General features: G+C 36.5%; 1 protein-coding gene across 1 annotated transcript in view; it reads right to left on the bottom strand.

Moving 5' to 3' along the window:
* The window catches only part of zc3h3 (zinc finger CCCH-type containing 3), a 71313-nt gene extending 44452 nt beyond the window's left edge, over positions 1 to 26861 (bottom strand). The window contains exons 1-3 of the mRNA XM_052558905.1: positions 26690 to 26861; positions 24261 to 25716; positions 23412 to 23599 (exon numbers count right to left, since the gene is read on the bottom strand). Coding sequence (XP_052414865.1) covers positions 23412 to 23599; positions 24261 to 25716; positions 26690 to 26735 — 1690 coding nt within the window. The 5' untranslated portion in view covers positions 26736 to 26861. The remainder of the gene's footprint in view (positions 1 to 23411; positions 23600 to 24260; positions 25717 to 26689) is intronic.
* Between the last annotated feature and the right edge of the window lie 2 nt (positions 26862 to 26863).

Here is a 26863-nt window from a genome sequence, read left to right as displayed (position 1 = left end):
TGTGCAAAAGGAGCCCAAATCAAGTATTGAGTGCATAATTAATCCTGCTTTAGAGATCATATACATTTCTGTTTTGTAAATCTTTTTTTGATTGAACTGAATTTGTTATTTTCCTAAGCTGTAAATTAGAACCATCAAAATTAAAACAAAAAAACTCTGGAATTATTTTAGTTTGAGTGCAATGAATCTAGAATATAATAAAGTTAGCTTTTTTGATTAAATTACAAAAAAAACAACTTTTCCATGATATTCAAATTTTTTGATATGCATCCGTATATGATTGAATGATTTCTGAAGAATCATGTGACACTTTATACTGGACTAATGGCTGATGAAAATTCAGCTTTGCATCAAATAAATAAATTATATTTTAAAGGATATTAAAATAGAAACCATTATTTTACATTGTAATAACATTTTACAAGATTACAGTTTTTTTTTCTGTATTTTTGATCAATTAAATGCAGCCTTGATGAGCATAAGAGATTTCTTTAAAGAGCAGCTTTTTTTAAAATTTTATTTTTTATATCTAATTTGCAGTTTATAATGTAGCTATAATATTTGCAAAGTTGTTATTCAAAAGAGTGCATGGTAAGTAAAGATATTGCATCTCAAAAGAGAGAGTAAATTCTGAATCACCTTAGCGAGTCATCATATTTTCGAATCTTTTGCCTGTTACCAGTATACATTACTGGGTAATACATTAACATAATCCCTGCTTGCCCGTGAAATACGAACAGATTCTGACCGGGCCACAAACAATTCCGCTATTAGTGTGTTTACATCATGTTGAGAAGACGATGTGTTCAAGAATACCACAGATATACAATTCAAACCTTTTGTTGAGTATAATTTTATTAAGGACTGCTTCTCTAATCTTGGCTTTTATCTTCGTTGGTTTCTAATCTTCTTAATTTGGACTAACAAGCTCTCCGAACCACAATCTGTTAGTACGATTGATACGTTATGTGTATATTTTCAATTGAGTGCTCAAAATATCAAGTTTTTGTGCTAATATGTGATGTATACCTAGTGCAGCTTTATGTTTCCAGGTAAAGCACAATATCACTTACTGAAGTAGTTCTGATAATTCGCTATGACTCTAGTATTTCCTAAGAATGTGTCGATTAAAATAGACTGACGTTGTTCTAATTACTTCGTTTAATAATAAAGTATGTATTGTAGCGCACAGACCTTATAATCATTGTGAAGTTGCTGTTTATTTTGCTGCACCGGCAGTCATAGGGTTAATGTGGAGCGAGTTAGTAGGCTGCTTTGCCTGTGATACAGCTGTTCTGTGTTCTGATTAAAAGTCAAGACAGAGCATCTTTTGTCTGTCTTTCTTCAAACATTCCAGTAGACTTACTTTGGTTTACAAACTGCATTTTGTTATCAGTTAGTCACATAAGTACTTGGCTAATGTAATCACCATTATTGTTTTAAGTGTTCCCAGTTTAGCAGGTAAACTTTAGCTGTGGGCATGATTTGCTTGCATAAGTGTTTTTGTATTTTATGTTATTATTATAAGAAAGGATTGGAGCACTTTGTCAATAGTCGCGCTCGCTAACTGGCTTAAGGACTCCTCTCTGTGCCAATCACAACAGGCTTGGCCAGCTGACCAATCAGAGCAGAGTAGACTTATGGAAGTGAGGGGTTTTCTCTGCACTTGCTTGGAATGAATCGTTTCAAAATTAAATGTATATTCTGAGAAAATTACAATGTTTCCTGACCTTAGATGCATTGAAACCTGTTGTAGGGGAGTCCAACCCAATATTAGGACGCTTTAAAATACCATAACCTGCTCTTTAAAAAAAACAATAAAAAAAAAACATTCAAACTCACTGACCTTAAACTTTTGACCAGTAGTGTATATCTATATCTATGTATCTAGCTATCTACAACCTTCATCCCCCATTATTTCAAAAACTTAACGCTAACACAATTTTCTATTTTGGGGGAAATTATTTATTTCAATATGTGTGTGTACCACAGTATCAGAATTATCCCTCAATAAGAGGTGCAAAAAGGTACAAAATCAAAATTCAGACTCCGCTCACCAAAGGTCAGGTTTCACAGGGGAAAGGTCAGTGGTGGACTGCCAGGTTTAGTGATTGCAAGGACCCGTCTTCACACCTAGACCTTTCAGTGTCAAGCAGGTGTTAAGAGGACAGAAAGTCCAAGACACGGTAGTGTCCCTCACGTCTCAAGTCCTTTCACATCTCTTCGTCACTTCACACTCCTCTTTCCGCTTTGACTGGCACTGATGCCAGCAGCTGCTGTAAGCTTAATTGGTCCCTCTGGGTAAGGCTGGCACGAAAGGGAACAGGCATCTGTTCAGAATGGGCAAAGAGGAGAGCACCTAACCGCTGGAGCAGCTGCCCTCAATATCACCAGGACAACTGCAAGGGCGTTGAAAAAGGGTAAGCCACTGACCTTCAGATTATTCACACGGCTAGCCACAAACATGTCATTCGGGAGGGGTTACTACCAGATTTCTCACCAGGGCACCTGCCAGACATGGGATCTATGCCAGGCAATGAAAAATCTACCAACTTTTCATAATGGCAAAGCGAGGGAACGAGAGAGAGTGACAGTGTCCTGTCACTGTTGTAAGATAAGAGGCTTCACTTCAAGTTGGTCATTAATATCCACAAACTTGTTAAGTGGAGAATGCCATGGAAGGGGATATGGGACATGACAAGTGCCCTGGCAGGGCAGAGAAAGGAACAAATCACTGGCGCTTAAAATAGGCCAGCTGGTATTCACTAACCCCAACCGCAGAGCTGCATTAAGGAACACTATCATTTATACCATAAAAAGATCTGATTACACATCACACAATTAGTTAACAAGTGTATTTAACACTTTGATTCAATATGCAGCATTAAAGACATTAAAGAAACATTTCTATTTATTATACCATCCTACACTCATACCTGCACAGTCAGGTCCTGTTATAAAAGGCAATTATAAATTGTGTTTCTCTCAATGGTTTCGTATAATCTGCGGTCAATCTTGCTCAATTCGAAAAGGCCATGCAACATTAAATTGGGTGCCAGTTGCATGCCATAGGACTTGCGATGGGATGGCCTGACTATATTTATTAGGCAGCTCAGATATAATATTAACTAATGCTGTATAAACCAAAACAACACAAATCAACAACAACAACAAAAATAGTCAAATTAAGTTTTATCCATAATTACAAATAAAAACAGTAATTGGACAGTGATGATTCAAACAATGAAATGTTGACAAGTGGTGTGAGGAGGGGAAAATGCAAAACATTTAACCACTGAAGCCACTAGCATTTAAGAGCGATTGACCACTGCACACAATCAATACTACGCCGTCCGTTGTCCCTAAAACTAAGACTATTCCGCCTCGGTGCTTCACACATGGGAAGAAGCGTTAATGTTAACATGGGATCTGCTGTCACCTTTTAAACAGATGGCCCCAAAGTATTGAATAAATGCTTTAGCCAGTCTGACTATCAGTCTGTGTCAGGAAAAAATAGACTGTACTTAACTGATCAATGATGTACCATTTGCTAGCATGATAGCAGATTCATGTCACACAGTACATTCATTTACAAATACAATTTATATAAATAGTAATAGACTACTTTTATAAAGATTTCTGTGTCTAAATACTAACCTAAGTGAAAGGTTTCTACACACATTACACACGTATTCCTTAAGTTTAAATACAGCTTAAGTTATTAGTGCTTTCTTTATAATTCTGGATGAACCCACTCAACTCAAGGAGGAGTAGACTGTATAGAAAGTATATTTGCAAAGCCTGACCAGATAAGTGACTATCACTAACCAGAATGGAACCTTGGTTGCTCTACGACCACCGTGACAGGAGACAAACTAGCTATTTCCCACAGAGCAACTCACCGGGGACAACAGAAAATGAACTGGCCCTGATCAATACCATTCAGCTCCCCTCTCTCGTTCTCTCTCTCTCTCGCTCTCTCTCTGGTGCTGTAATTCACAGCATGATGTGCAAAAGCACATATAATTATGTCATGTCAGAGCTACACAGGAAAAAAGGGAGTTTATTTTCTTCTAATACACAAATGTTGTGGAATTCCTTCTCATAACTAATTATACTGGTTAATGGTGAACAAATTAAATGGCGACTGAATTTTCTCTTTTGGGGCAGTGGTGGTGGTTGGGGGTGGGGGGGTTAGACGTTTCTCCTTTCCTTTTTTAAGGAAAGTGTACAGCAATAAACTTAATTGTATGATATATGAAAGAGAGCAGTTTTTATAATACAGGGCTCAAGACTGCGACCATTTTTTTTTTTCTGCCGGTGCAACTAATTATTTGTAACGTTGCCCAGCTCATCAGCTCTGCCATTTCTGTTGCAATTGAGAAACATCAAATGAAAAATTAAAAGAAAGCGAAACTAAACCGCGCTACACTTCAGCTGTGCAGCGCAGACCGCTTATCAGCTCGGACTGCGACGCAAACACACTTTTCCAGATTCAGAACAGCTTTCTCTGGAGCCAAAGCTGATTTCAGGACACTCTTACTGCACAGTGCTGAATGATCCTATTAAAGCATTTAAATTCGCTGCACAATAATAACGTTACTATGAGATCTAGTGAGAATCATTCCAGAAATCTTATTAAACACTGCTGACATACGTCAGAAAACCAGAAGCAGTAACACTAACTATAAATCCATTATATCATTAATTTCAGGGTTTGTACAACCTTTTGAGAGAGAAATTCAAGCACTTTTCAGTGACTGTCAAGCATTTCACACAACTATTTCCAGCACTTTAAAGCTCTAAGATGATGCAGTTTGAATGTTATTTTTATTGGGATTAACAAATATACTTTGTGGTAAATAAATACTTAGGTTATAAAAAAAAAAAAAAACATCAAATCACAGTTATAACCTGTAGAAAGCAGCAGAGGAGCACTTATTGGCTTACACATTCATTTCTACTTTTTCTATATATTTTGTAATTATAAAAATAACTATTATAAAATATAAAATCATCAAGAAATCAGATTTTGTCAGAATTTTACACTTTTTTTGTGTATGAAGTAAAAGTCACAAACTTTTCTTCAATTTGCTACTAAATCACACATAATCAATGAAGTTGGTCGGTTGGTCAATATGCTAGAAAATTAATGATACATTAATTAAGAGTGGAAGAGTGGAATATATACATTTTCTGTATATAAAAAGTAGATTTTGTACCTGTTACTGTTGTTAATAAAAGAACATTTTGTATGCATCTTAACTCAAGCTTAGTCTTTTACTGTCAAATCTGTATAAGCAATAAACAAAAGAAAAATAAACAAGAAATGAAAATGAAATATTTTTAGTATCTGCACTTTTTAATGCAAAACATTAGTAATTTTATGATTAAATGATTTTCATTTTGAATACCCCCCATATGTAGAATTTAGTGGCACCAGCATCATCATCATGATTAGAGAGTTGGACCTATAATCCAAAAGGTTGTGAGTTCAAGTCTTGGGCCGGCAGGAATTGTAGGTGGGGGAGTGAATGTACAATTGCTGAGTGAGTGAAGACTGCTTCTACACGAAAATATTTCCGGTGTATTTTAAAAGGTGACATCTTAAGATCACAATCTCTAAATTCCCATGCATGTATGTGGGCATCAGTAATGCCTTCCTCTAATTACTGAGAATCTTTATTTGGATGATGCATAAGTGTGTGGGGTATGAGAGTGCTGTCAACACAGAGGAACACTGCTAGTCCACAGGTGTGGGAAAGACCCTCGGCACAATTCTCAGGCAGAGACATGTGTGTTTAATGCCATTCACACTGCCACTCTAGGACATTTTTGTCCTGTGTCTCAGTGTAAAGAAACTTGTCTGCTAACAATTAATTATCTACTAAAGTATCCTACAGATGAAGCTTACAATCTTTGTACTGACTAAAATCATCAAGTGGTTTAAATGATGAATGGGCCCCTTGTAAAAGGGCTCCCTCTGCAGGTGATGATCAGTAATGAACAAAAAAAGATCTTTCACACATTAAAACCTAAGCAAGCATAAAAATATAATCCCCCCCCCCCCTAAATATTAATAACAGTGTTTGCCACAATGATGCATTGATATAAGATATTTCATACTTGGTAATACTGGATATAACAGAACTACGCAATACATATTGTGTTTTCATCTAAACAAAGAAGTACCTATGAGCTTAATTTCAAAAGAAGAGGAAAAGAAAATGTCAAAATTGAGAAAAATCAACACTAAAATGAAGCCAAATGTATGGAGTCAATTAAAAAGTGCGGCGACAATGAGCATAAAAACAAATGGATAACTAACTACAGTAAGTGCAAGATACTCAGACAAAACTAAAGGGGATCTGATAGAGGTGTGGAAATAGCAGTAGGAACCATGCTTAACATTGTTCTGAGACAGGTGCTGTGTTTTTGCCAATGGGAATAAAACCAATAGATGAGCTACATTAGTGGCAAAATCACTCTAGCACTCCAGTTTGCCTTTAAAAAAAAAAGTGGTAAGCAAGATGAAGGCAATGGAATCCGGACATGATATATGTCCGATTCAAACCTCCATCCCCCTGAACACATGTGCAGGGAGTCAGGATTTCAGTGCAAGGCAAAAATGTACACAAACCAATACTGTAACATCAGAACTGGCCCCCCTACTAGACTGGACTCAATTACTTTCTTAGTTCAGAGCAAATCTTACTAATGAAATACGCTAAGCATTAATTATGTAGCCTGAGTGGGAGCCTATAAAACTATACCCACCAATCCCAGCCGATCGATACTCCAGGAGTGGAATTAGCAGTTATCTTAAAGTCCTTTAACAACAGTGCAGGCTGACAGACCAACACAAACAATCATCCATAATTAAACGGACACTCTCTCTCTCTCTCTCTCTCTCTCACACACACACACACACACACACACTGTAGTGCATTTAAGTAAGCTAGGGAACAACTAATACCATTTTTTTATACAAAGTATGAATGTCATACATATTGTTCTTTACAATAAAATGCTCAAATACCGGGGCTTCACTAAAACTGGTTTGGTTGTGGTTCTTAACTGGAGGCCACAACCAAAAGTACTAACCATATAATTAAGCAGAGGACATAAATAAAAGGCTTGTTGCATAAAATCATTTGGTGTAAGTAACTTACAAAGGTTTCATTATATGCCCATATCTTGTCAATAAAAAGTCTGATTAATTTTTGGATCCAGGTAAATGCTCTAAGCCTACTTAAAGAGAATTGAGGGGTTGAGATAAATCAAGAAAATAAAAAGATATTTAAGAATGAAACTGGTCCATCAGTTATATCAACATTTATTTTATTTTTTATTCATTTTTTTGCCATTTTATTGCGACAGGACAGTTTAAAGTTGACAGGAAGCAAAATGGGAGAGAAAAGGGGGCAGGATCGGGAAAGGTCCTCAAGCTGGGATTCGAACTCGGGATGCCCGTAGCGCAACAGCACTTTACATTGGCGTACTGCCCACATGTCTATCGGCACAGACAATCGTTATGAACGGTTAATACATTTGCATGTTACTGAGCTTATAACTTCAAGGTGATAAATTACAATGTTTGATTTTAAAGTGCTCCTATTATGCCATTTTTAAGGTTCCTAATATTGTTTTGGGAGTCTCCTACAAAAGGTTTACATGCATGCGAGGTCAAAAATGCCTTTATTTTCTCAAAATATGCATTTAATATCTCCTCATTTTTCAATGATTCTAAAGTTATTTGTTTGAAGCAGTTCTAAGATTCAGTCTCTGTAAACCCCTCCTTTCTGTGAGCCTACTCTTCTCTGATTGGTCAGATGACAGAGTCTGTTGTGATTGGTCTACCACATGCAGCGTTTATCAGTGTGTATTTTGTCCACAAAATGATAAGGCACACATCATTTTACTCACAGTATTTTAACTTAAGTGCTGAAATGGATGAACAGATTTGCTGGTGCGGTAAAGTACTTTTTATTACAGTACAGTACAGAAAATAATTTTATTTAAAAAGTGTATTGCTGTTACTGTGGCATGAGAGAATCCAAACAGAAGTTATAATCCATCATGGTGGCGCTCGTGAGTTACTAAGGGGAAAAGGTAGATGGGGCACTTTAAAAAATATATTTGTTTAATTGCGTACAATAATTACAATACTGTGTTGAGTTGCAATTTGATGTCCCATGTAAAATCTGAGTTGAGAATCCCTGCACTGAATGAAATATTTACAAAACTCCTCAAAAGAGTAAAAATCTAAAGCAAAAGAAACCAAAAATAAAAGACTGGATAGAGAGAAAGTGAAAGAGAAAGTTGGGTGCCTTCCATTGACAACATTCACTTCCCAGATCTCATCTGTCCATCCGTCTGTGAGCTTTGTGTGTTAAACAAGCTCCCACACATTTCCCAGGATAACACACACAGCCTGCGGTTTTAAATTTGGACAGCCACCTGCGGGGATGACTAAGATAGCTTGTGTGTGTGTGTGTGTGTGTGTGCGTGCAGGGTTTATGGAGCTTACTTGGATATGGGGTGTTGAGCTGGGGAACTTGCATGCCAATCGTGGCCAGCAGTCTCTGAGAGGCCTGAAGGTACTTAACTGCTCCCTTGAGAGCAAAATAAAGATCAAGCCCAAGTGAGAGAGAGGGAAGGCATAGAAAAAGAATATGATGGAGCGAAACTATGGGCTGTGCCAAAAAAGCCCTTCACAAACAACCAAAAAAAAAAAAAAAACGACAGAAAATGGGCCGGGTGAGATATATATATATATATATAAAAAAAAAAGCAGGGAAAAGGAAAATCGAATGAAGGGATGCCTGCATGGTTTGCTGGCTTACTTCTTAGGCTCAGAATAGAGCATCAGCTCCAATGTCTGGGCCACTTCGACAGAAAAGGAAAGTTGAGAGTGATTAGGGTCGGGTTTCCCAGTCCACCCCTCCGTCATGGGCTGTGAGCCAGGTGGAGCGGACTGTGGGTTTGAGAGTTATGTGTATACTCTAGCCCCTGGATGGCCTCTCTGGTCAGTGTACAGCTACAGCCAGCCAGTTAATTAGGAGAATTTCATCACTCCGTCATAGAGAAGTAAAGATAGAGGGAGAGGAAGGGACAGAAATATACTATTAGTCTATGGTCACAGAAGTTGATTCAAGCCCATATGGATGGCGATGAGAGTAACACAAGCTCTGCTTGAACTGAACTGTGGTTGTTTTATTGACATCCTCATATTGATTGTTTAGATTTGAATTTTTCTTTTCCACAAGCCATGTAATTCATACATGCAATGAAATGAAGCTATTCTATAAAATGCTCTGGGCCAAAGGGTCAAGTTTGTTTATCGTAAACAAGTCAATCATCCTCTTCACATGCACTGTGGATTGGTGATTTACAATATTTTGGATTTTATTTTATTCTGGATAATTTTAATTATAATTATTTTTTAATCTGTTTTAAAATTCAATTTATTCCTGTGATGATAAAGCTGAATTTTCAGCAGCAATTACTCCAGTCTTCAGTGCCACATTATCCTTCAGTTGTGCAGTATAATACTGGTACAATTGTCCCACATATAGTGACATTTTTTACAGTTTTCTTTAATGAATAGAAACATTTATTTAAAATAGAAGTAGAAGAATATATATATATATATATATATATATATATATATATATATATATATATATATATTGTAATGCATTCTTGCTGAATAAATATATTAACTTTATATAAAAATGTGTAAGAAAACAGGAAAACTTTATCTCTTTAACTTGATCAACTTTAGCTCAAATGTCTTCTGCAAATAAAAGAGAGAGATACAGAGAGAGAGAGAACGAGAGTTGAACAAGAAGGTGGTTGCAGGTTTTGAAAAAAAAAAAAAAAAAAAAAAACATTCTGCAAATCCATTTTGTTACTAGTGGAACATAAAATGACACTTTAGCCCTACAGTAATAGTCACAGTTTCATGTGCTTCTGGGTTTGTAATTAGCAACTTGGAAAGTAACTTGGCAACTTAGTAACTACTTGGACAGAGTGAACAAGGCAGATCAAAGGCTAAAAACCGAGTGAGACTGCACCAGTGAAGGTGGTGTGAATGGCTATGCTATACCTCCAAACCCTGTTATTGAATGCAATGTGTTGAAACTGTTCTCGGATATGGTTACTAAAAATGATATGAACATATGTGGGCTCACATAACAGCCAAAAATAAAAATGGATATTAATCACATCAGTCTACCTAATTCTTACACTTCATCTTCTTACTTCATACACCTGTCTTTCAACAGCCATCGGCATATTCTCTCATATCCTATAAATGAACAAGTGATTTTATTATAAACTGCAGAAAATAGTTTTTTTTTTTTTTTTTTTTTTTATTCTAGAGGTGAGGAATACACTACCTAATCCAATCAGATAAAAAAAAAAAAGAAAAAAAAGAAAAAAGAAATAAGCATCATACACTTGCCAACTTTGTAAATGGTTACACATTTATAATGGGCATCATGACAAATAAAAATGTGTTCTAAAATTAGATCAAAATATATTTGAAAAAAAAATATAACAAGTAGACTGTGCTCAATATACACAATTATCCATGAAATAGGTAAACTCTGACTGCAGAATATTGTGTATGTTCCAGCTTTTAGCTAAATATTTCAATTGTACAAATGCGAACAGTGCTTATAATAATACTGATATTATCAATACTGTGAAATAATGGCTAAGTGATCAATTTGTCTTCAACACATAGAGAAAATACACCTAAACAAAACATAAAAAGTCAGTTTAGCAAAGTGTTTCAAAAAACCAGAGCAAGTGAATGATGTCTCTCTTTTTCTGGAAGCACAACACCCCTATAAACATGACCTTTGTGACACCAGCTTTCCTCCAGAGAATGGAGTGTCTTACTGGTTTAAAGTAAGGCCTAAAGACTAGTTTTAATATCCAGGACCTCTTTCTGCCTGCTTCCAGTCAGAAACCTTTAACCCCATGAACCTGTCCCACTCCAATCCACTCTATGAGAGAGCCAAAAATCCTCATTATGGATGTGTTTGACTCTATTTAGATCGCATGGTCTGCTTCCCACGCAATGCCAATTTACTGTGATTATTATGGTAACACTTCACGCCGTGTGGACAGATGAAGGGTGCGTGGGAGGGGCTTCTAAGATCAGATTACTGGAAAAGGGAAACTTAAAGGTCTTGGGCAAGAGGTAATATTATAACATGCCTTTTGTAGGAACTTAGCCATGGTCTTAAAACAACCAAGTGAACTTTATGTTGTGCTACATAAGACAAAGTTGATGCAAAAGGAACAGAGTTCAGTGTCCAAAAAGTACACTTGAATAACAACCACACAAGGGGAGCAGTGTGCTCTAAAATACTGCAGCTAAAAATTCAGTTTGAAAATTCTAAAACATTATCATTATTATTATTAATTTTTTTATTTATCATTTAAAAAAATAGTAAGTGGTGAAAAAAATGGTAATTATTTATTTCTAATTAACAATTTATTTAAATTTACATATAACAATATTAAATGTATAATAATAATACTACTAATAATAATAATAATAAAAGTATGTAATATGGGTGATTGTAAATAATGATTTATTACTACAGAAACTAGATGTTGACACATGTCAACATTAATTAGTCAAGTAAAGCTATAATTGGACAGAAAAAATACCAATAAATCGTAAAGACAAGCATGTTTGCAAGTCCCAGACAAATACATATCTACACATTGCATGTGTTGGAGGCGATAAATGATGTGTATGTTCTTAAATAATTAGCAGGTGTGTCTTGTTTAAGGTTTCTGATTTATTCTGCCCCGTGTGTTACCGGAGACCCCTCAGGATACCAAGAAAACATTTACCCCCAAAACAGGGAAGGAAAGAGTGTAAGTGCAGTGTCCCGTTTCATTGGCGTTTGGATTACACTTTTCATCACTAAGCTTTCAACTGCTGGCACAAACACTCAACAAATGATCTCACACATCAACCCTTTAACACACAAACTCAAAACTAGCTCCAATGTGAAAATGTGTGCAAACAGTTTGACAATAAACACATTTTCTATTTCTGCTTGTACTTCTACATTTTCCTGTAAGTGTATAGGAGACACACATCTCAAGCTGCATTGAAACTAAGTGGCTACATCTCCTTCCTCTTAACCAGCAGGTGGTCTCATGTGGTTTACAGATAAGCGCAGGGGACGGGTGTGCCTGCCAGGTGGCTGTTAGTTGTGTTGCTGCTTGGGTGTGTCACACAAGGCCGAGCAGGGAGAAGCTTTAATTATGGCCAGCTGACAGTTTGACAAGGGAGCAGCCAGAGGCCCGGGTGAGAGAAGCAAGGCACAAGAGCATTGGATAATGTCTCTCTACGTCTGTCAGTGACTGTACACGAATTACACACTGGGAATCCATGTCGAACACAGGGGTCTTTTCGTTAAAGAGTTTGAGGTTGATCAGTTGTCCTGTGGTTGTATGCTGGGTATTACCATGGTATGTTACTACATTCTGACCAAATGATTTGTAAACATCTACTTATATACAAAAGCTGCCCTGCTAAAAAAGATTCTATGTTGTCCATTGCCAAAATTACATAAACCAATTTCTTTCTTCAGATTTGTTGAATATTTATTGAATATCCTATATATATATTTTAATATTAATATTTCTCATACAGTTTTACATTTAATTTATATATATATATATATATATATATATATATATATATATATATATATATATATATATATATATTTGTTAAAATCCACTGTAAAAATGTTTCTGTGCATGTTTAAACGTTAAATAAATAATAAAATTCGGGCAAGCAAATAAATAAATAAATAGTATCTACACTTTTATTTAAAGTAATGGGGTTGGCAAGATTTTTGTACAATAATTCTGTTATGCTCACCAAACCTCCGTTAATTTGAACACAAGTGCAGTCAAAAACATTAATGTTGTGAAATATTACAATTAAAATATTTGTTTCTAATTTAATCATGTGATGAAGCAGACACAAGATCCTTCAGAAATCATTCTAAATATTAATTCTATAAATTCAGTGTTCAAGAAATTTACTTATTAGAATCAGGTTTTTTTTTTTTTTTTTTTTTTTTTTTATGAATAGGACTAACAGCATTATTACATCATGAATATCTATACTATAACTTTGAACCAATTAAATGTGTCCTTGCTGAATAGAAGTATTAATTTAAAGGGGTGCTATTATGCTTTTTCACCTTTTCAACTTAAGTTACCTTGTAATGTTGCTGTTTGAGCATAAAAAAACTATTTGTCCAATTCAAAAGGAGATATTTTATTTAACAAAAATCACTTTTCACAAAACTTCAACGAACGACTCGTTTGGACTACAACACATATTTTCCGGGATTTGTGTTTTGACAAATATCGACAAATGGAATGAGACCTGGTTGAGCTGCACTAGAAAAGATAATGAGTGCTATCTCTGTGTCGGAGACATGCAAGTGTTCCCACAGACAGACCAGTTTAGAGTGGTTACAATCATCTGGGTTTAAATTGCAATCAAATTGATTTGATTATGACGCAATATTTCAACTGAAGATCGCAGCAGGCAGCTATGGTAAGAGGCAGGACATTTTCAAAGTCCTGTACAAAATCAAGTCTTTTAGAAAAACGTTTAACGTGGCACTAAAACACGTTGTAGTAATTAAATGTACATAAAAAGCCAAAGAAAAAAAAAAACACACAAAAAAAATAAAAATAAATAATAATAATAATAATAATAATAATAATTCGCACTACATTTACATCGCACTAAATGTAATATATGTGTCATTTATGTTTTTTTTTTAAATATATACATTAGTTCTTGCAAAAGCTTGTAAAATCTTGGACTGTGGATTAGGGCTGTGCGATTAATCGAAATCGAAATAAAATCACGATGTGAGTGTGCGCGATTTCTAAATCGCTTTATAGCACGATTTTCCGCGGCCCTGACCTCCTGCAGTATGTTATCTGAACCAATCAGGATGCAGCGCACCTGAGTGGAGCGCGAGAGCAGAGCACTGAGAGCAGACTGGGCATATGCCCAAGTCCAGGTTCACACACTGTCTGTGATGCGCAGCCTTTTTGTTTTTTTGAGCAATGTTAACGGATCAGAAAAGAAAAGGTTATAAATAGAAAGGTGTGAAAAGATTTAATATCTTGCGTTTGAGCGCAGAGAGAGTTGTGAGTGCACAGGACACAGGTTGAATGAGAGGAGACACGTTGTAAGCCAGCATGTATCTGAGCCTTATACAGTCTATGATCTGAACACGCGCATCTGGTTTTGATAACAGAGCAAAGGAAATCATGCGTGCAAGTCAGTGATGAGCGGGTTGATCCAAAATGAGCGGGTGCCCGCGGTTACGAGTCATACAAAAATATTTTTAATGATATTCGGCTCGCTGTCGTTTGGATCCTTTGAAATAAAAATGCCAATTAAACCTTTGTCATTTATATAGTAGGCATTGACCCGCGCATCACTGGTGCGAGTGGAAAGATTCGCGCATTATTTTAATGTGCTTTCGCGTTACAATAATGCACTCTCGTTGCTGCTTCTGAACCGCTTAAACATAAATTACTATATACGCACTAAAGATGGAGTACGTGACCATTGGGCAATAAATATATTGGGCAAAACATATAACACCTGAGGTACCGCTCCCTGAACACGGTTTTATTTTCTTTTTTCTTTTTTTCCATATGTCTAGACATTTTGTTTGACATCTTTACTTAGTGATTATTTTGACTTATGTCTTTTCTAGAGACATTTGATAAAGCTCTCATTGGTTTTCTTTTGGAAATATGTTTAAAAATTATACTGAATGCATTTATGACAAAATCGTGATTAAAATCGAAATCGCAAAATTGATAAAAAAAATCGTGATAGGTTTTTTTTGTCCATATCGCACAGCCCTACTGCGGATGACACCTTTGGAGGTAAAGTAAAATAAATGGATCTAGAGAGAACATGGTAAAAGTAATTGGCAGTTGTACCAACGACAACCAGAGAGACTGAGAGAAACTGACAAAAGACAGCTGAAGGACAGACAAGTTTAGATATACTGAACATCCCCACACACACACACAATAGCTGTTAACAGGTGGTGGGTGGTCCTCCCAAAGACAGGCCTGCTTGACACATTTTCAACAGGTTGATGTGTGCATGTCGGGACCCGTACAGAGCATGAATTGGAGTAGTTGGATGTTTATCCAGTGGACACTGGTGGAGGGGAGAGATAACACCCCATTAAAGTACAAGTTGGCCCATCTGCTTGACATTCAGGGCCTGAGAAAGTGATGTGGAATGAGCAGAATGTTAGTCCCAGAAACTAAGGATCAACCGCGTGCGAGTGCAAGTGTGACTGACGCAGTTGATGAAACCACTGTGGCATTGTGGTATTTAGAGCTAACATATCTCGGGTGACAGTTGAGAGAAGTAAAGACACTGTGTTGGCCCTCGTAAATATCTCCTATTTCTTTTGCATTCTGATTAATCCAGCATTTAGGTAATATAGTGCTTGTTTTCCCTAATGGCTTTCTCTCTTTACATACAAACTTGTATTGTATTCATGCAATTGCAATACAATTGCATATCTATACCTAACAATAATACAGCACAAAGTTTCACGCAATGCTAACCTACAGTAGTATCAGGACGGCATGTGGATCAAGTAAACTAGGGCCGGCCGACAAACATTTGTCATAAACAGGGTATTTATTACCGGACTGGAGCTGGGATGCTTACTCAATATGGCAGAGGAATATGTAAGAATGGGAAATGGGGAGGAGGAGCTGGGAATTAGATCCAGCAGATGAGGGAGCAGTGGTGGTGTGAAAAAAAGTGGCAGAAACTAAAGGAAGTGTGAACTAGCGAGTGATGCAAAAAAACTAACTAAACTAAAATAAACAAACAAACCACATAAGGAATGAACTCTTGAGGGCAGAAGGAGACTGACGCAATGGCTGTCACCTCTATAATTTACAATGCATGTATGGTTGCCAGTGGGGGGGGGGGGGGGGGGTTTGGGGTATAATTTGATCTGGATAATACAAAACAGCATTCTACCACTAATGCGTGTAAAATAATTGGCAGTTTGTTTGGCAGTCCATTTCATTTACTGTACACTCCAGCACCACCCAGTTTGTATGCATACACACACACACACACACACACACACATATATATCAACGCGGATCTTTTGAATGGGGTAATTTTTTATAAATTCAGTTATTATTTTGTCTTGTGGTGTATATTTAATACTTTTAAAAGAAATTGATACTTTTATTCAGCAATTAAACTGACAAAAGAAAAAGTGTTACGAAATATATATTTTATTTTTTATTTTTTTTCCATCAAAAAATCCAGAAATAATTTCTGAAGGATCAGTTGACACTGATGACTGTAGTAATAGCTGATGAAAATTCAGCTTTTCCCAGAAATTATATTTTAAAATATATTCAAATAGGAAACATAATTTTAAACTGTTATTTGTTATTTTAAAAATTAAATAAATGCAGTTTTATATATATAAAATTCCATTCAAAAGTCTGCCTGTATGCCTTTTTTTAACTCCTAGTTGCCAGGATGTGTGTATGTTTATTCACGTTGACCGAGTGTGTGGTTTTGCCCTGAGGGGTGAGGCATTGTGTTAATCTATGGAAAAGATACTTTGCACATATAAAGTGACAGAATGTAATGCATGAAGATAAAAATCGGGGAAAAAATAGATGATACAGGATGAACATATACAAACCCTTCATAAAACATTACCTTCCTTACACCGCACTTCACAACGAACATAATACATGCTAAACTTAACTGATACCCCTGAGCAAATTTTGTCAAATGACCTGAACTTCTATAGATATCACTTGCTTGTTGTATAGGGAGCAATGAACACTATGCAGTGATCCTGGGAATTAGACTGCAGCTATGAATATATTAAAATACCTCTGCACACGTTCTCCAAATTGTAAAGATATTTTGTGAGTTAAAGATATAAATGATAAAAGATCATTAAAGTTTTTTCATATAAAATACAAAAAAGTAAAACCTAAAAGTATAATGTTGCAAGACTATATTTAGCTGCTGTTGAAACTTGCGTGTGTGTGGCCACTGTATGCATGTGTGTAAACATTATGTGAGCTGGTGAGGGATGGCACCATCAGATCGAGTGGAAAATGACAGCGAGATCAGAGCTGTGAAAGACCGGACAAGTGATTTATGGGCAAATAAAAAGGTGCAAATATTGTACAGTAATAGGACCCCTATGGATATAGTCAGGGCTAAGGTGTGTGTGTGTATATGGGCGTGTTTTTGGAATTGTGGTAACATGACTATGCTAGTATGCATTTACGAGAGGAGTGATGTGTCCGACTCCAGCTTAATCGTAAACCTTCCATATCATTGCCCTGAGCAGGTCACCATGTGCATGCGCGTGAGCTGAAACAGATACATGCTGGTCTTTGATTTACACATTACAATACCAATCGTTTGCAGAGGAGATGTTAAAACGTTGACCTGAACACTGTGTATTTGTGTGTGTGGAATGGGAGGGGTAGGGTGGAGGTGTACATGCATCATGCTGTGCCAAATAAAGCCACAGCAACTCTCCCTTAAGTTAATCACTTAAACACATGGGAGAGAAGCTGCCTACACAAACTTGCATGAGGGGGAGATCTGAAGCCACAGGCTGTCAAATTACTCATATAAAGATTCTACTTATTCCTCTATAGTAATGTCCACCAGAAAAGCATTTAGATTTTTAATTCAGCAAATTTTAAATTGCAAAAAAATTAATAAGTAAATAAATAAATGAACAAACACCTGAGTTTTCTGTTTGTCCTTACTGAATGCAATGCTGTTGGGTGACAAGACAATTATAGTCAATATAGTTATATGGAGCAGGAATTTGTATCAAGGGAGGCAACCAAGAAAAAAAAAAATAACTGAACCAATTGGCAAAATGTTTGTTATTATTATTATTATTATTATTATTATTTTAAACAATCTTTTAAGCCATCTCTAATGCTCACCAGTGTGCATTTGTTTGATAAAAAAATATCAAATTTGATATATTTCAATATATTTTAAAATGTAAATTTATTTATGATGGCAATGCTACATTTTTAGCAGTCATAAGACGTGCACTTTTGATCAATTTAGCACACCCATTTCCATAAATTAAGAATGAACGATTGAATGATCATCATAGAGCCCCTGAACTTTTTAACAGTAGTGTACATGAGTAACTGGTTAGTCAAAAAGTAATCGCTTGCTTAAGCGAAGTAGAAGCTTCATGTACGTGTCAACATGTTTAGAACAGTTATAGAATAGTATTACAAAAAAATAAGTAATACTCAAAACCCATATTTGTCAGTGAATCTACATCACTTACACAACCTAAGCACAAAATCTTTAGTTAGCTTGCAGTCAATAAATATGTGACCATTCATATAACCTGAATGTTGCTTGATATTACTGATGAACTACTGATTTTTAATTATCTTTCATGTCAAGAGAAGAAAAAAAATGAAGATTGTGCAACTATGGTTCATGATTGTGAAAAGCTAAAAAAAAAATATGAATGCAACACATGCGAAGACCACTTATGGATGTAAATGCATCCACAAATATATGAAGCTGTCCTGTAGGGAGAGAAGACACTAAGTTGCCTTTCATTTGTCTATGAACCCTCAAGCATTTGAAGCCCAAATTCCATTGAGACATTCATTTCCTCTCTTCTCCTTTTCTCTCCCCCTCTCATCTCCTCACTATTGTGTTCTGTCATTTATCTATTTTATGGGATTATTGAGGCGCTTCTCCCCTGCCCGCAATTCATTACGCTCCTAACTGCTCACTTAGGTTTATGCCCCTTTAAATCCCCCAACAGATAACCAACCAGCCTCTGTAAACAGATAGAGAGGGAGGGAGAGAGAGAGAGAGACATGTGGTGGGCACTCATCAGAGAAGGAATTAAGAGATGTCACGCGGCGGTGGCCATGGCAGTGAGGAGAGGCAGTTAGTGGCTGGTTTTTAACGTGGCTGCCCTCTTTCTCCTCATTACTAATTCAATTTGCTCTTTATTAGCCACTCTTATCTCCTGCACAGAGTCCCTCTGGCTAACCCCTCCATCACCCGCCCTGTCTTTCACGCTCGCCCCCTCGCTCTTCACATCCAACCCAAAGAAGCATCACCTGGCTGGAAGAAGACAGAACTTCCTATTACAAGACCTTGGTAGGAAGAGACACAGGTAATTTACAGGTATGCAAAAGGAAGGCAGTTATATGGTAATACTGCTACTCTAATGTGCACAGAAACAGAGCGCAAGTGATTACAGTGAGATGGGGTGGAGGGGGTGGAGCTGGCTGTAAAAACAGTAATTGCTTTCCATCAGGTTGGGCTTATATTCTCCAGTTCGTTAAAACAATCCAATTTGCAAAGGGATAATTACGCATTAGCTCCTTTTTATCTACTGAGCGAGAGCGCTGGCAGGGTTTGATAGTGTAGCTGTATTCGGCATGCCACTGCTGCAAATTACCCGCTATCGGCACATGTACACCATCACGGCCCGATTGGGCAATTAATTAACTCCTCCTATTCCCAGCGGATACGGGCCATCACACCCAAACCTACTCCCTCTTAAACCAATCAGGCTGTTGGGAACTTGCTGCCCTCTATTGGGGGTGTACAGTCACAGCCGACAGACTTAATTCACGATCTTTCATTATAGGGCTGCATGATTCATCTCATGCGAGTCACGTCAGTAAAGCTGGTTCTGTGATTAGTACCAAATGTCCATCACCTGTTTTCAAATGGAGCGGCATTTAGTAAACAAATATGTAGTTCGCTGCGCAATATCACGTCATAATCGCAGATGAATCGCATTCGATTGCGAACGCGATACAGCGCAGCTTGTCAGCAAACTACAGCTCTGTGTAGTAAATGCCGCTCCATTTGAGTACCATTTTGGATCAGATTATAACATCCAATAGACCTGAGTCAGAGTATCGCAATGTTTAATTTTTATTTTTAACGGGAATAAAAATGAGGCTGTGAGAGATAGAAGTACAGGGTGTTCAGTGGGTTGGTATGTTTAACAACATACCAATTGTTCAACTAATAAAATGTCGTTCCCATTTTAAAAAAAAAAGCATCATAACTATGTAAATGGCAACAAAGGAAAACCTGGGCATCATACACTATGACTAAAGATTAGAGGCTGACATTTTTGGGGGATTCCCGTGGGTCATGGGAATCCCGCGGGAACAAAATCACTATTAATGATGGGATTGGGACAGGACAGGAAAAAATTAACTTTGATGCCCAACTTTATACACAAATATAGCCTACTTTTTATTTTAATAAACTATAAACTAGTGGTGTGCGATATGACAATTTTTGACCGTGGACGATAAAATTGCTCCACGATCTGCTTTTGAAGAAATATCGTAGTATCGTGCTACAGCGCTCATTCTATCAGCTGCAGTTCTGGTGCCTGTTTCAACAACACATGCATTCACACACAGCAGTGTTAAATCAGCACTAGAGTTACTCTCTCATTAACATGTGCTTTTAGATGGTTCATCTCTGCAATAACCGAGCTGTAATCTTACAGTGCTACTTCATCTGTATCTGATTTTGAATGAGCAGAAATCTGTAAGAAATACATCGATCTGTAGATAAAATAACTGACGAAAATGTACAGATATTTTCATCAAATTATTAAAACTAATAAAATTATTATACCACAAGCACACATACCTTTTAATGCTTGTTGACAATGTTATTAGTTTGGCGTTTTGTGGGAAAAAAAGTTTGCACACAATAGCCTTATTCACTTTGAAACTCTCCAATTATTTTATTTATTAATTTTTATTTTATTTTAATATAGGCTATGTTATGAACATAACATTGAAATTCAAACATATTGAAATACTTTATCCATGGAGTGAAGGCAGAGCGGTGTTTCTGGTATCAGTGAGTGAGGAGCGGAGTGATTATTAAATGCTCGGAGCGCGGATGGAAATTGTTGTTAAAATACATTATACATCATTTTTGGTCATAAAGATAAAAGTAATAAATCTTTCGAATCCGTATACGTCTATTTGTGTGCACTCAAAGTAACAACGAAAGACTGTATTTCTGTAAAATAGTTCATGCAAACAAGATGTCTGGGTCATGTGAACTTGAGCGAGAAACTTCTAAACTCGTTTTAAACTTCGAAACGGTTTTTAAAATGCTACATATAGCGCATTTTTTACAGTCTATGATTAGACCGTTTGTTTTTTTATTTTATTCTTTGCCATCTTATCCAGTAGAGGGCACTCTAGACGTATTGTAGCGTAGGCCCATGGCCAAATCAACCGAATAAAAGCTAGTAGTCAGGCACGTCTGTGTGCTCCGAATGGGTGTTCTTCACCGTGGGGAACATTGTAAATATAAAGAGAGCCGCACTTAATCCAGATCAAGTTGATAGACTGGTGTTGCTTGCAAACAATATTAAGAAATGAATTAGGCTAGGCTATATGTCTTACTCCTGCTGCTGTTTAAGTTGTCACGTTATTGTTTATTGTTTTTTTTTCTTTTTCTTTTTTTTCCATTTAGCCTAATGTTGTGGGATATGCATAGAGGCACTTCATATAAGTTGATAACATGCTGTTTCAAACATTAAGTTAAAAAAAATAATAATCCAGATTGTCCTGTTTATGATTTACTGTTAATACATTTGTGATTGAATCTCCATTAGGCTATGGTGTTTTTTTGTTTTGTTTTTTGTTTTATGCGCCGGGGGGCGTGCACATAGATATTCGAATATATTCGAATACATTGCATGATATTCGATATCCGTTCGAATTAGATTTTTCTCAAAAGTGACAACCCTAATCTATAGACATAACATAATCTATAGAGAGTGAAATGTCTACTTTCAAATGAAAAAAAAAATACAAAAACAAAAAATTGAAAACGTGTGGGTTAGCATGGATGATTTACATGAAGTTTAATGTGTGTGCAACGCACATTGTTCATTGTTTAAGATGGCTTTCAATTCATTAAAATAAAAAAATAAAAATATATACATTTAACATTTTTATTTTACTAAAGTGGGCATGCTGTGCCTGTAGCCTATTGTATTTTATTTTTATTTATTTTTTAACTGTAACTGACAGATTCCAGCCAAAAAATATATAACCCAGGAGTGGGTGGGAACGAGAGTTATTCTTCCGGGATTGGGACAGGACGGGATTTTCCCCCAGTTTTTTCATGGGATTGGGACGGGAAAATCCACTCCCGTGTCACCCTCTACTGAGGATCACACACTACTAGACTTTCACATTGTTTCAAACACAGAAATGTGTGCTTTGTTGATAGAATATGCATTAAAAATGAAAACAACTTGTGTTCTAAAACTCAAAAAAGTCAGAATTGTGAGATTTAAAATAGGGTTTATACTACTACAATATATATAAAGTCCGATTCCTCATTTATTTGTATTTTTTTCAGAATTGGATATTCTGAACCTTACAATTCTGCCTTAGTAACTTGCAATCGCTGAGAAAATGTCATAATTGTAAGATCAACTGAGATATGTAAACTTGAATGACAGAATGACATAGTTATCCTTAACTTATTTTTATTAAATTTTTTCAGTGGAAGAAAGAATGCTTCCAATTAAAATCATGGTCTAAAAAAAAAAAAAAAATCTGTCTGTACCAATCATGCACTATGCTTCTTTTTTTGTGTGAAATCTGTGAACTCTGATCGCACAAAACAAGCCAAATATTTGGGCAAAATTTATGTAGTGTATTCCAGCCTCAAAATGTATAAGACATAAGAATAATTAAGATGTAAGAATTATAAAAGCATAAACAAAATATTGCAACATGCATACTTATCAATAAAGACAAATGTGGGATTCAAAATGATATATATTAAATTATTTAAAATTACATATCAGAACATGTAAAAAATATGAATAGAAAAAAAGGAGTATAAAATTACAGGGTTAGGCTGTAATGTGAGGGCACTCCATTTACCACAGATCTAGTCAGTACAGCCAAGACTGACAGGAAGATTTCCATGATTTCATCTACTGTAAGTTTATTTTCATGACAGTACCCAGTGTACTGTTCATCTCTCCTGCAGTTTTGTGTTTCCAAGGGACCATACAGCCTACCTCAACCTCTCTCAAAAGGAATACAAAGCCACGATAATTAATATTCCAGAGACCGTTTTGTGTTGATAACTAATTAAACCAATTAGTCAGAGAGGGGGTGAAAACAATCAGTTCATTTAAAAAGGCAGATGTAGAGTTGCATTGTGTTTTGAGAGTTGCAAAGCCTTTTGTGAATGTGCAGTCATAGTTACTCACCTGATCTTGAGGTCCCGAGTGAGGTGGAGGTGAGAGAGAGACGGCGGAGCTTGTGTCTGCCAAATGAAACCAGCACTTTGGGCCTGGTATTGGTTGGACTCTTCACCTGAGTGTGTGTCCGTCTACACAACGAATAGCGGCTCCTTAAAGTTTGCACAACGGGGCTGTATCTTCTCTCGAAGGAGGGACTGTATATAGACATACATACAACTTACATGAAATGCTGCAAGAATAATATATAATATATATATATATATATATATATTTTTTTTTTTAAGTATGTTACAGAAGTCAATAAAAAGTAAATGCTTGCTTTGTTTGATTGACATGCAAAGGAAATTCAAGGAAATTTTTGCTGCCATCTAGAGGAGCGTTTGAGAACGATATTTCCACACACAACCTATGACACTTTAAAGAGGTCATATAATCTACTGGGTTTCTACAGTTTATGATGAAACATGTTTCAGGACATTTCCATGTTTTAGATTTATTTGTTTATTTATTATTTTTTTTCAATTTTAGAATTGTCTATGTTAGCATGATCCCATGTCCTGATATTAAACACAAATACACATTTTTGAAACTTACTTGTGTTTAATAATTCCACTAATAAAACATCTTGTATTTCAACATGTCATGCAAGGACTGTTATCTGTTATCATTCCTTTCATAACAGGACAGATAACTACTCCTGCAAGAGGAAAAAATACATCGGCCTATTTTATATAAAATTGTATAAAAAAATATATATTTTGGCCATACCATGATGATGATGTTGGCCAGAATTCTAATATCGGTGCATCCCTAAAATGGTATATACACATCACAATCTTAAAGCAGAACTCTCACCTGCTAGCAGATCTTCTGATGATCTTGGTTCGACTCCGGAGCTTGAAAGCACCAGCTGAATGTGGGCTGGTAGTAGGGTTAATATAGGTGGGGTTTGAGGACCGAGCAAATACTTTTTCCCCCTTCTGACCATTCTTGTTAGCTGTCCATTGATAGACCGTGCCTTTATGGGTAGTCCTAGAAATTGAGCTAGATGCATTTGCTGTTGCGTTTTGTCCAGCCGCTTTCCAGCGATACCGGCTGGCATGGTCAGCATGGGATGTGGAGGCACCTGTAGCTTTAGTCTTTTTTGATGAACTTGTTAAGGTTGTGGCACATCTCTTTTCTTTCATCGGTACCTCCAGTCCACCTTGAGATATCCTAACAGAGACTTTAAGAGATTTGGGTGAAAGGGGCTTGTGTGTCGTTTTCGTTAAAGCATTTGCTTTCCCAGCTGTTGACAAGGAGCAAGACGAAGACACCCAGGTGTACTTTGAGGTCTTAGGAGCTCCGAGGGAAAGATTAGGCTTGCGAGTCACCTTCTTATTGGAGCTGGCGACTCGTTTGACAGTGGCTGTAACAGGAGAGGATCCAGAAGTCACTGGCTTAGGTGAGCTTTTTATGTTTACCTTCTCTTGGTTTTTCACCCAAGTAAATCGAGATTTCTTATGACATGGCGAGTCTACACATGACTGAGTTGAGTCTAGCTTAAGCTGAAGCTTTGTGGGACTCAAGGAAGCCTGAGACTGAAGGTTAGAGGCGGCAGAAGAAGCCATAGCACAATCTCGATTGAATGTTGGCATTACAACAGTCCTGTTGGATAAGGCAGCAGTGGAAAGGTGTGGTTTGACTTGAACTGGAGCTGAAGGTTTGACAGATGAAGGGATAGAGGGATTGTTCACAGCTGAGGATGATTTCAAAGTTGGTTTTAGCTTCATTTCAGGGTCAGATGTTGAAGCAGAGTCAGTTAGTGTACTGGTAGATGAGCAGCCATGATCGTCTTTTCCGGTTGAAGGTATAAGGACAGTCCTTTTTTCACTTGCTTTACTCTTCCTCTCCTTTGAAGCCTCACTTTGGACATTAAGTGAAGATGTTGTAGATTTATCCGTGGTTTGTTCAGCTTTCAACTTTTTTAATAAAACACTGTTGATTCCAAAAGGTCCAGCACTATTCCCAGTAGCAGTATCACCAGATGTATTGATGTGATGGTGAGGCTGGTTCAGGTGGTCCACAGCTGGATGAGACACATGGCTCCCAACTGTCCTGTTGGTCTGGTTGTTAAGTGAGTATGTTTTCCTCCAGCTGCCAGAAGAATGAGGCACATTCGGTTGTGGCAGTGATGAATATGACTTTGTGTAGTGTGAGGCATGACCCAGACTCTGGCCCCGGCCCCTCCTTGAGCCATGTCTGGCATGACCCCACTGGGTAGAACTTGAGGGAACGTCACCATGAGTACTTTTATAGTCATTAATGAGGTCTGCAAAGTAAAGAAGCAGCATGTAAGGTTAAAGTGAGACTAATCTGGTCTGACCTGATTATTTAAAATTGAGTGAAATAGACTTCAGTAAATGCAACGTTGATAGAAAAAATATTATTATTAAATATAATAATAATAATAAGATGAGATACCCCTTGTGAACAGAGATAGTCTTATTAATGTTAAACCCTTGACAGAATCTCTTAACAACAGTGTCAGAAATTTTTTATTTAAAATCTTTTGACTTTTAACTAAGTGGAACAAATACAAATCTAAATAGTTAGAATACAGCAGTTAACTATAAAAACAAATGCAAGGTATCTGTAATCATAAACAAACATTATAAATTATGTGCATATCTTAAAACAATAAGCGCTGTTTTAGAAACAAAATATGAATTTGTTCTGGTCTGGTCCCCATCTCCTTACAGGTTTTAACCTTAAGATTGTCACGATCTAATTTATCTAATTTGTTTCAAAGTTTGGAGATTCTGGAAATAATTTTTGTTTAACCCTAAATGGATTTTTTTTTTAATCAAAATCTGTTATATTAGTTATTCAATAGCTACTAAGAAAGGATCTAGAATATAATATTATCAAATATACCAAATTGATATAAGAGATAAACGAACAGAGGCATTCAAAATGTACATAAATAACAATGTGGATCATTTCTTACACTGTAATTTCCTCATTGTTTATTGCTGAACCTGCTCTACAGCAACCAGCAAAAGACACTAAGTTACTAACAACGAGAACAAAATGAAAACGAACAAACCGCGTTAATTTAGAAATTACAAACATATAAACATCCTAAAATTAGTGAATATCGGATAAGTCAGCCATGGTGTTACTGAATAGTTCATTCACAAGGTAAATGTGACAAATAACGAACGTAGGATTTTGAAAAGGGCTTAAAACCATTGTTGAATTACACTAGAAGATCGCCATATAAATAAAGAAGGCACACTTACTTTGCAATTCCTCTATTTCTCTTTTCAGCGCTTCACGTTCAGCCATCTTTAATCCAAAACACAGATGTCATAAAACCGCGACGAAGCCTGTGATTACGTGTACAGGCAACATCCAATCACGATCCGCTTCTCAACAGACGATTCTAAAGTTTCGGTTTTGAGCTGAACTACTTC

This window comes from Carassius gibelio, chromosome B6, assembly GCF_023724105.1.
Source record: "Carassius gibelio isolate Cgi1373 ecotype wild population from Czech Republic chromosome B6, carGib1.2-hapl.c, whole genome shotgun sequence".
In the NCBI taxonomy this organism is placed as follows: domain Eukaryota; kingdom Metazoa; phylum Chordata; class Actinopteri; order Cypriniformes; family Cyprinidae; genus Carassius; species Carassius gibelio.
The sequence above is the reverse complement of the archived record's forward strand: the minus strand, read 5'-3'. Positions and strand labels throughout refer to the sequence as shown.